The sequence below is a fragment of the Salmo trutta genome, chromosome 21, assembly GCF_901001165.1.
Source record: "Salmo trutta chromosome 21, fSalTru1.1, whole genome shotgun sequence".
Lineage (NCBI taxonomy): Eukaryota > Metazoa > Chordata > Actinopteri > Salmoniformes > Salmonidae > Salmo > Salmo trutta.
Window position 1 is genome coordinate 15,702,010 of NC_042977.1, and position 11,216 is coordinate 15,713,225.

At 42.0% G+C, this 11,216-nt stretch overlaps 1 protein-coding gene across 4 annotated transcripts; it reads right to left on the reverse strand.

Moving 5' to 3' along the window:
- Window positions 1-6: 6 nt before the first annotated feature.
- On the reverse strand, window positions 7-10,135 carry LOC115156797 (uncharacterized). 4 transcript variants are annotated; one of them, XM_029704492.1, is made up of 4 exons: window positions 9,911-10,135; window positions 1,986-3,987; window positions 1,167-1,209; window positions 7-862 (listed from the first exon to the last, which is right to left on the reverse strand). In XM_029704492.1, the coding sequence occupies exons 1-4, from the start codon at window positions 10,112-10,114 to the stop codon at window positions 712-714; spliced, it is 2,400 nt and encodes a 799-aa protein (XP_029560352.1). In that variant the 5' UTR covers window positions 10,115-10,135; the 3' UTR covers window positions 7-711. The 4 variants fall into 4 exon arrangements, with proteins under 4 accessions (XP_029560352.1, XP_029560351.1, XP_029560353.1 ...); XM_029704491.1 differs by having other exon boundaries at window positions 7-889; XM_029704493.1 differs by having other exon boundaries at window positions 1,167-1,252.
- Window positions 10,136-11,216: the final 1,081 nt, after the last annotated feature.

Genomic DNA, 11,216 nt, shown 5'->3' on the forward strand with positions numbered 1-11,216 from the left:
CACTGACAATTATTGTCCTTAATGTCAATCCAATTTATTTTGGCGCAGCATTTTCAATTGAGAATAACAAACAAATTCTCCATGAAACAACATAACACTTAAAATAATAAAGAATGCCATTTTAAAGTAAAGTTTTCAGCTTGGAGTTTTGTCCTAGTCTAGCAAGTAATACTAGACCAACTGCAACCCAATATCACATTGTGAAGGATTATTATTATTATTTTTTTTTTTTTTTTTTAAGTAATAATTGAAAAGGCATCTCAAAATGGGAATGTTGGGTCAAGCTTCGAATATCCTATAAGTGGCTATCATTAAACACTTAATTTAAAGTGAATTATGCAGGTAGTCATAATATACATTTACACCAGCGATCGGTTTAGTTTTTTTTGGAAGTCTACAGCTTTGTAATACCACATTTCTCAATATTCTTTTAGCCTTTTTAAAGTCTGTTTAGAAGAAAATACAATACAAAAATGCAATAAATATAATATATTTTTTTGTTTAACCAAGACAGTACTTAAAAATGTAAAAATCTTAACCGGACAATATAACGTACTCATCACATTCAAACAGCATCTGGTAGTCCATCTATGTTCGTTTAAATGTGGCATCTCTTACAATTTCATTTACATATTTTTGTTTCACAACTTTTAAAGCTACAGTACCGGTAAATTATATATTCAAGCTGTCAATAGCAGAACTGGAAAACATCTAGAAAAGTTCAGGACATTCATCTGTAGTATGGAACGGTATTCTGGTTTGATGTTCTTCACTCTTGTTCATGGTTGACACACAGTCCTGCCTCCCATCTCTGAGCCATGGCATTCTTTTTCCTTGCTCCTGGGGATAGTGATTCTGGGAACTGGGGGAAAGAGTTTCACCTGTAAAACTGCATGCAGTTTCCAGTTTCAAGGTGAAAATGGATGATTAAAATGGTTAATGGCAAAATATTATCGGAAAATGTAATGAACAGACTTGAACATGAGCACATGCAATGTTATGTAGTGAGGCATTCAGACGACAAAAGCATTTTTCTAGCCTGGTCATGTTTGGCAATTTCACATGACAATGCACAGCATGGGAATTGACAAAGCGCACACATTTTCAGGTGACTAGGCTAGCATCTGTTCTTTACACAAATTCTGTTCATCTATGGGGAAACACACCCTATGGTCACATGACAGGGTGGAGCGGTCCAGCTTTCGAGTCCTTGATGGTGATGAAGGGGAAGACACACATTTCAGTGGCACTTCTGAAAAAGAGAAACAATTAATACTCATATATTCATATGCTTAGAGATCTATATCATGAATTTGGACTAATTGGGAACGAGAAGCTCAGGATATCCTAAGTATGCAATAAGTCTAAGGCAGGTAAGATGAAAAGATCAGCTGTTGAGTCAGAAAAATACCACTAATGATACAATGAAAACACAACTCTTTTCCATAATGACCACTTGTAAGTGTTCCTTCCATCCCTCTCCTCACCCCTACCTGGGCTTGAACCAGGGACCCTAGGCACACATCGACAACAGTCAAACTCGGAGCATTATCTATCGCTCCATAAAAGCATTGGCCCTTAGAGCAAGGGAAACAACTTCAAGGTCTCAGCGAGTGACGTCACCGAATGAAACGCTATTAGCGCGCACCCCGCTAAATAGCTAGCCATTTCACACAGGTTACACTCACCCCCCTTGTGACCTTTTCCGCAGCAACCAGTGATCCTGGTCAACAGCATCAATGGAACCGTTTTGCTTCCGTCCCTCTCCTCGCTCGAACCAGGGACCCTCTGCACACAAGTCACCCTCAAAGGACCTACCCATCGCTCCACAAACGCTGCGGCCCTTGCAGAGCAAGGGCAACAACTACTTCAAGGTCTCCGAGCGAGTGACGTCTCCGAATGAAACGCTATTAGCGCGCACCCGGCTAACTAGTTAGCCATTTCACAAAGGTTACACGTGCACATAATCGTTAATCAGCACATACCTGCTTTATCAAAGCTCAGGTTATCAAGGAGGTTGGGGGACACCAGGACGGTGTCGTTCTTCTCCCTGGTCTGCATCTGGCTCTTCTGCCTCCTCCACTCCTCTTCCCTCTGCTTCACCATCTTAATCTCCTGGTCCACCAGGGACATGGAGCTCCGCGAGCGCAGCTTGAAGAAGGGGTTGTTGACAAATGTGCTCTCCTGGGTCTCCTGGCAGGAGGCCGAGCTCAGGCAGAACTCGGAGGCACTCCGGATAATCAGGTTGGACGTCTCCAAAATGATGACATTGGCTGACGTCTCCAAGGGCCACTCACTGTACCTGCTGGGCCCCGGAGATAGCAAGGATCCCCGGGTGCGGTGCCTCGGGCTGGTGGGGTAGGAGTCCGGATCCAGGATGATAACATTTTGGGCGGTCATCTCATGATAGGTAGCACCCCTTGGTGTGGGCGATGGGGAGGTGGATATGGAGACGGTTGGGGTCTTTGCATTGGGAGACCTCAAAGGCCTGCATCCGGGATCACTAGACTCAAACATCTTCCGTTTCTCTTCCACCTCATGGCAAAGACCTTTGCCATACTTGCCGTGGTAGAGAGTAGTTGGTCGGGTTTTGGAATGTGCAGATGATTCTCCAGCTTTACCCTGTTTGGCAATCTCTCTCTCACGCCTGAAGTTCTCCTCACGTTCTATGGTCTGTCGTATCTCTCTTTCGACAGGGTTGTCTGAGTCCTCATAAAGGGACCTGTAGCTGAAGTCATCCAGACCTGAGTCTTCTGAACATGGGCTGAACTGAGTGTGTTGAAAGTCACCAAGGGCAAGGCTGTCAATTTCGGGGTCCCTCCTGGGTCGGTCAATGTTCCTGACGGGTGTGTACATGGCGCTGTGACCTCCCTGGCACGTCCCCTGCTGTCTGACAGTGGGCTGGTGGACCTGAACCTCTCCTTGGGTCTGCTCCTCCATTTGGCGCCACTGCTTCCGAGCCCCCTGGAAGTCCACATGCTCTGTACTAATGTTCTTGCTCTTCATTTCTTGTATCACACAGTAGTCTTGAGGAACCTTCTTGTCGGGGTCAGAGTTTGCAGAAGAGCTTGCAGATGTAGAACGACTCACTTTGCGAGTCCTGCCTTGGCTGACCTCTTCTTCATCCTCTGGAATTTTGGATAAGCCCTGGAACTTGCCAGAGGACATAACTTGGTCTTGGATCTCGCATTCTGTTGGGCAATCAGGTTGTTCAAGAATGTGAGTAATATCTCCAGTTTCACCCTTGGCCCCCTTCTCTGCCTCCCCAGCGGCTCTGTCCTCCTCGAGGGCCTCTTGAGCATTTCCATCACAACCTTCCTCCTTGTTCACTGTAGAGGCAAACGTGGACCTCCACTGGTCGTCAGCCTCGCTATCTGATGACACGATGGCCATTTCTACCTGGAGACAGTCACTCAGGTCGTCTCGGTCAAGGTCGTGACAGGACCCTGTTGAGACGTCTGAGGAGACCTCCTCTCGGATGCACTGCTCCAAGATGGACTCTTGTGTCACCGTCACTTCTGATGGAGAAGAGTTGCCCAGGTGACCTTGTGCAAGCAGGTCTTCCACCTTACAAATGGGTTCACTACCAAATATACTTGAGGAGTTGAGTAACTCTGTTAGACTGAAGTCATTTTGCCCTGTCTCAAAGTTGTGAGTCTCCTCCTCCTGTCTGTTCACCTCACCACTTTCATCATCTTCGTCTGGTTCATCCTCTGACGGTTTTATGTTCTCTTTTGTTCCTCTGTATTCTGCGAAAGGTTCTCGGTCACATTCTTCCTCGCTTTCGCTAAGCAGGCGTCTCTGGTCCTCTGTTTCCCCAGAATCCATTTTATAGTCTGTTAGGTTCGCCAACTCTGAAAGCTGGCTGGTCTCCATGGCTATGGCCTCAGAGTGGGATTCTTGTTCTTTCTCTTGTGGAGTGTCGCAAGCACTGCAGCCCTCAATCACTTCATTCCCCTTTATCGTCTTCACTCCAGCTGTGGCTCTCTATGGAAGCCAAATAAAAGATTATCAGAGGAGAACAAGAGGGACACAAAACATGACTTGTATGAATACATCAACTAACCTGTCTTGGTATGAGGTATTTCTATCAGTTTTCTTCCTTCAATGGCTCTTTTTGAAGTATGGTGGTGAGTGGAATTCTTTACATATTACATCTCAAATTAAGAATGTTTAATTATTATTATTTTTTTCTCCATTATTTAACTAGAGAATAAGAACCCCTATACCAGCCAGTACCATCGGTTCGGTGTAAAAATGTAACAATTTAATTCCAAAACGCTATATATCAATTTTCAGAAATGTTGGTAAATTAACCTTTTTTTGTTTAAAGAACTTATTAAATAGATTGTTTTTCCCCATCATGACACGGGGTTGTTAAATGACAGACATGAATTTGTTTGAAACCTATGACTAGATGGTTTCATTTCAGAGAGACAAACGATCACATTTTGTTGCAAAACACGATATATCCACCTCACTCTCAGAGAAAAGTGTCACTGCAAGGTTTTACACTATGTGGTGGAATCATTGTAATCAAAAGGAGAGACTTTTAGATTTCTTCAAAACAATCAACTGGAGGTGATCACTGCAAACTCAATGAGCTGGTTCAAGCCACAGCATTTTATAGCAAAGTCCACCCTCCTTCAGTCTACATGACAAACAACAGATGTATGGAATGGGTCACAAGGTTAAGATTTGTATGAAAGATATTTATAAGTCACAGCAGACAGTATCTGCTGTAAAAACAGTTCTCATTGTGTAGAGACCAGGGTCTGGTCCCCTAACTCCATACTGGAGCCATCTCCCCCTGATACCCCAGTACAGAAACATTAACTCATGCTCTGGAATGCAGTATCACCCAAAGACATCGTAAATCTTCTAGAGACCCATCCTCAGTAGAACACACACAGATGAGCATTCTAACAACCCCTTATTCTGTTGCATAAAACAACCATTTGATGCAATAACAGCATTATAACAATCTTGTCATTTCTACCATAACTGTCGAATGTGACTCGTTCCAGGAAACTAGGCATATGTCGCAAGTCAAGACTTCACAGGAGGCATTTGAACGTTTATTTAAATGTTTTTATCAAAATGCGTTTTTTTTTGGCAGAAATGCCTTCTGGAACATTTTAACTTTCATGTGCCTAAATTACAAAATTGTATGTCATCTGTAAATATGAATAAAGTTGTTAAATTAGGAGCCTAGTTGGTTTAGCCACAGAGAAAGACAGGAACCTTCCCGCTAGCCATGATTGGCAGAGATAATGAATGCAAGTTGTGAACTTCATCAACAACTATGCAAAGGATAATGCACTATTATTACCAGGACGCCACCCAGGACACAAACACTTTGGTGGAAAGCTGCTGCCATCTCGTGACAAAAGCAGCAGTGTGGCGTCTCTACAAGGAATAGATGACAACACTTGGTATGTAAAGCATAAACAACATATTTGATTATTTAGTTTACCTCCAACATGATTGGCACTACCTTTATTGATCTCACATTATTTGTGTATTTTTACAGAGGTACGTATACTCGGGCTGTCTTCCTTCAGGAATCTGTGGAGAAAATTGCTGCTCCACATCTCAAGCACTAATCCCAGGACCGGGATTGTGAAAGACAGCACTGTGAGAGGGGTCAACATCCCACAGCTGGTTGGACTGGAGGATGGTACGGTGTTGGTGGAAAGCTATGGCTGGCAACAACACCTGACTCTGCACTTCAGGCCGCTACCACAGATCAAGCAATACCAGCACTTCAGGTGAATATCATTTTTGTTGCATTGTATGAGGTTATTCTTGTTATCTAAACTTGAATTGGTGTTATGCAAGGTTGTAATGTCTTCTCAATTTGTTTTGTTATTTTCTGTTTTACAGCTTCGTTTTACAGGAGCCTGGTGTTGTCGCCAAGGAGCGTTCGGACTCAGTCGGGACCAGGTTTCAGCTGCTGCGCAACGCTGACATCCTTCCTCCCATAGATGGTCTGCCTGTACAAGCATCACCTGGACTGGACACAGCTTGACAAACATATTTTTGAAACAGGCTCTCCAAATATAGATTCCCTTGTTCGTGTGTGGTTTGGACAGACCAGTTCATCACTGGGGGCGAGTTCCCAGTCATCAACACTATCTGCAGTGCCTCTATTCACATGACTCTCTCCTAACACACACGCCATACATTGCTCCTACTATTTATTTTGTTATCCTGCTGCTCAGCCACTTTACCCCTGATTGTATGTATATAACTACTCCGTCTATCACCAGTATCACTGATATCGTTATTGATATTGTTCTTTTACATACTGCATATTATTTTGTTCTGTCTCTACTGGCACTGACACTTATTTTTTTCTTTATATTGAAACTATCTATATATGCAAATAACCATTTCGCTGCACCGTTTAGACCTTCTGTAGACACCTATCCACTTAGGAAGATCTGGCTCTGGGTTATAGAATTTCTTTCACATGACCCATGAATTTAGACAAGTGTGTCTGGGTAAACGCCATCTAATATTAATAAAATATTTTTATCTGGACACTTTCTGTTTACCTGGAATTTGTACTTTGTACTACTACTTTTACCACTTTTAGTTTTAATCTTTACTACATTACTCACTGTTTAGCACATGACCTCACATGTGAATCCTTAAAGAGATGGATGGGGCTGGTTTAAGAGGGTGTGAACAATGCTGAATGGGTGTAGACAAAGAGCTCGCCAGTAGGTGTACCAAAACATTCAAGGCCAATTTTCTCAAGTGGGGTTACAAGTTTATCAACTTTCAAAACAGAATTACTTTCCCGTTGTTCCTCAAAAATGCTGTGTGTGATATACCATTTTGTAGCTCTATGTCTCTGCTTTTAACCAATATAAAAAACACAATTTCAAATGTTGCTACTTAAGACCGAATCAAGGCGGTCGGTCACAAATGTGACAAATAATTGAAGTTTTTATTTAAAAGAAACTGTACAGCTGATACATTTGAGACATAAATAATATGAGATCTGGGTTCTGGTCAAAAGTAGTGCACTATATTTGGAATAGGGTGCCATTTGGGAGGATCCCTAACTTCTAACCAAACATGAGGCTAGATTTATGTGTTGAATTTATGTTAATTATACAGTATATGAATATTCCATTCCAGCTAAACAATATGTGTGTGTGTGTATATATATATATATATATATATTATATATATAGATATAGCGTTTTGCTACAAAACCAATTGTAATGCACATCGAAAAGCTATGAATAAAAAAACTAGGGACACCCACTGGGCACAAACATCAATTCAACGTCTATTCCATGTTGGTTCAACGTAATTTCATCAACATTACGTGGAAACAACATTGATTCAACCAGTGGGTAGTAATATTTTGCACACACATAAAGGTACCTATAAACATACACTTCTGATTGGTGGATATAGCGTTTTGGATTTAAACTCCTCAAAGATAATTTCTCCTTATAGGTAGTAATTGGTTAACAGGTTAAGACTTTGGTTCTCTGTGATATGACACACCAGAGTTTCACCATGTCACTTTCATTTCATCAAAGCATCGTCTTCACGCTGGTGCTCACCGAGGGTGGGAGGAAATCTTTTGATAGCATAAGTCATGATGAGACATGCTGCAAACTGAGCATGGCATCGCTTTAAGTGGGTTAGAATTAGCATGATTTCCTTAGTTTCCCAGCCAAGCATGTGATTCTGCCAGGGATAACATGTGGATGTCAAAGAATATGCTGCTGACAAACTTGTAAAAAAAAAAAAACTGGTGTCTTTAGATTGACATTTGGATGAGGTTTTCATGCAAAACATGCATGCTATGAAATATGGTAACCAGACCATTTTCTGTGACCCTTAATTTCAGTTTACATGTGATTGAAACTGACTTCTTGATGAGGGGATGTAAAGCACATACACACAATTCAGCCTACACAGAAAACCCCCACACGATAGTCCTAACCAACATACAGTACATATCGCTAAGACGACATGTACTGCACAGTGAATACACCCACACACCAATACTGCCAATTCACACCAGTGAAGTTGGCATAGGCTACTAACCACCAGTTGACAGCAATTCTTTTTCAAGTCAAGCTGCGTAGCGTGTATATTGCCTAAGTTATGTGAAAGCTTGGAGACCACATATATGCAAAGATTCAACTGTTGCTTTATCTGGAGAGAAGAAAATGCATACAATTAAGGCGTTGTGTGTGTGTGCGTGTGTGTGTGTGCGTGTTTGTTTGCGGACATGTGGACCTGTGTACTGTGACTGTAATGTTGTTTGGCAGATAAACCCATCTGAAAGAACAAATTGGATGCATTATGTATGGTCTAAATACCTCGCCCCCACCATTTCGGGTTGTGTTCCCCATAGCGTTTGAACATTGGGTCCTGGTACTGCAGAACAGGGAATCAGTACATTCGAGCCCTCGGGGCATCCAGCCCAGCCACAACCCTGTACTAAGACCTGGATTCAACCTGTAACAGTCATTTATCCATAATGCGGTATCAATCTTATAGCCTATCGTTGGAGTGGTTACTTTTCCTGTACAGTTTCCAGTGGGAAGCTCTCAACTTGCCGTAGTTTTGCTTCTCCAATCTTCAGTGCACCACCATACAGTACATCCTCCCCTAATTTCTGTCAAGCACATCTACTGGTGTCTCTGACTGCTTTATGGTTGGAGATCAAGTCCACTTGATGTGAATCTCATATTCATGAGCCAACATACTGTATATAAATATAGCTTTGGAACGGTTGCCTAGAAACTTGCTGATATGAACATCCAAGCCCTCCTGGGGACAGATTGTTTCGTATCTTTCCTCCTCTGGGTCAAATGACATGTACATATAGCAGTGTTAAATGTTCAGCTCTCTGCCATAACCGTAATGCCTTGATTTCACAGATGGACCAGATTTATCTGGAAAGATATAGCAGGGATGGGTGTTGAAATGTAGCGTAGCCTAAACTATACACACACCATCAATAAATGGACATTTTACTGAATAGCCATTCATAATTATGAATGTTGTACAGTATGGTCGAAAAAATGCAACGAGGAGGAAATCATGGTTATTTTGTTGTTTTGCAGTCGGTCAAATTACAACAGGCCTAGGGCTGGCAACCCATTTCACCTTCACAGTCATGTATCTTTGTGTGTCCATGTCATGTGTACTGTTATATCATGACCACAAGGCCCATGGTATGAACCTGTAGGCTACACATTGCAACTGATAGGAAAATGGAGTCTTCTCTCTGCACAGCCTTTGATTATCTGCAGACACAACAAAGATGACATCAACAGGTTACAGCAAGATGACATCCCCCAGTTATCCTGTTATGTGGGGGGTTGAAAATACAACTAAAAGATGACTTGATTGTTGAGTATGAATAGATCAGACCCCGACATCCTCTCACTTAAGCCATACTCTGAATGACCTGTTTACAATTTTCCTAGGATACCCAACCAACGGGAAAAAGAACCATAATTTGCAGTGATAGGATGTGAAAGAAAATATCTTTAGGAGAATGAATGCTTTTCTGATAATACATGTGTAAAATATCTTAATGTAAAGTTACTATTTTCTTCTTCATAAAGGCAAACCACCTGTCATATGGCTGAGTACCAAGAATAGTTAGGATGACAGCTCCAAAAGTCACACTGCGCAAACTAGAGACATTTCAACCATTCTGCAACGGGAATGTAGATAGATAGTAAATGCAGGCAAATTCCCAGAATCGTGAAAGATAAAATCTCACGTAGCATACCCTAGCCGAGCAAAATCCATGCGGTTTATGTACTCATCCAACCCTTGCGCATGCTGCCAATAAAGAAAAAGCTGTCCATGGCGAAAAGATGCAGCATATGGATAGCATAAAATATCTGGTACCTACCAGCAGTCTCCAACAGAGCAACCAGAAGGATATCATCTCCAATTTACCCAGGCGCCTACATATTATTTGAACTACACTGACAAGTGGAGAACTCAACCATGCGGCCACCCGTCGCGAGTAATTCAGGTTTGATTTGGAGAGTGAACATATTTGCGTTTCTGTGGGTGTGTGTGGTGGGTCTCGGTTGGAATTATCGATCTGCATGGCAAACTTGTCTGAAGTTAACTAGAGCAGAAGCGAAAAGTATTGGCAGAAACGCCACTGAAATGCATTGAATCACACGCGACCCCGGCTCTTCTCTCATAGCATCCTCCCCAGTCCCCATTCACATAGATACGTTGGGTGCGCATGCATCGACTTCTGCAGCGTCTAGCTATCGCCCCCAGGCTCCATCTCTTTCAGGGACCAGCTATTGAGTGTTTGATTTTGCCCACGCACTTTTTGAAACGCTGTCGATTTTCATGACCAAGGTCACTGTTGCTCTCTGAATCATTAGTTAGCTGATTGATTATTTATTGTGGTCCTTCGTCTTCTACCTTTAGCTGACAACATGTTATACATTATCTACACTCTTTCTCTGAAATGTGAGAGACCCATCTCTGTCTAGTTTTGTCCATACATTTCGTCCCTATGACCATGTCTCGGGCTGTCTGGATTGTAGTATTAATATGATGTAGCTACAAGTGGAGAATTAGAACATCTGTAAACCTTTCCAGGAGAAATCCGTGTCAGCTGTTTCAAAGATAAACCAGAGCTGAGGGGCACCAGTGAAGTCTTGGGTGATGACATGTATTTAAGACAGCCATTAAAATCTGGGTACATTATGGATTTTTAAGTAAGGTGGATTCTCTTCTGTGCCCAATGTTTGGGATCGATTGTTCACTTTGGACACTTTGTGATAAACGAGGCATTAAAGGTGTTAATTAATTCAAATAAGAAGATAACCCCCAAAACCACCATATCTACCACATACATACAGAAGATACCCCTCCAAACCACCATATCTGTCACATACATACAAATACAAAAACTCAATACAACACACAGTTAGTTCTATTTGCCCAATTTGGTTCAAATGATATACCCCTTATATATCCCTGTCTTTTGTAATGTGAATGGCCGTAAACTTGGACCTTGAACCTAAACTTGGGTTCCAGGTGGCATTCCAGCTGTGCAAAATACCTGAAACTGTATGTCAGAGTAGCTTTCAAAAGCTCTTCCTCAACATCACAACAACTTGGCTCAGCCCTCCATCCAGAAATAAAACCTATGAAACGAATAAATAATAATTAAAAGATAAACTCCT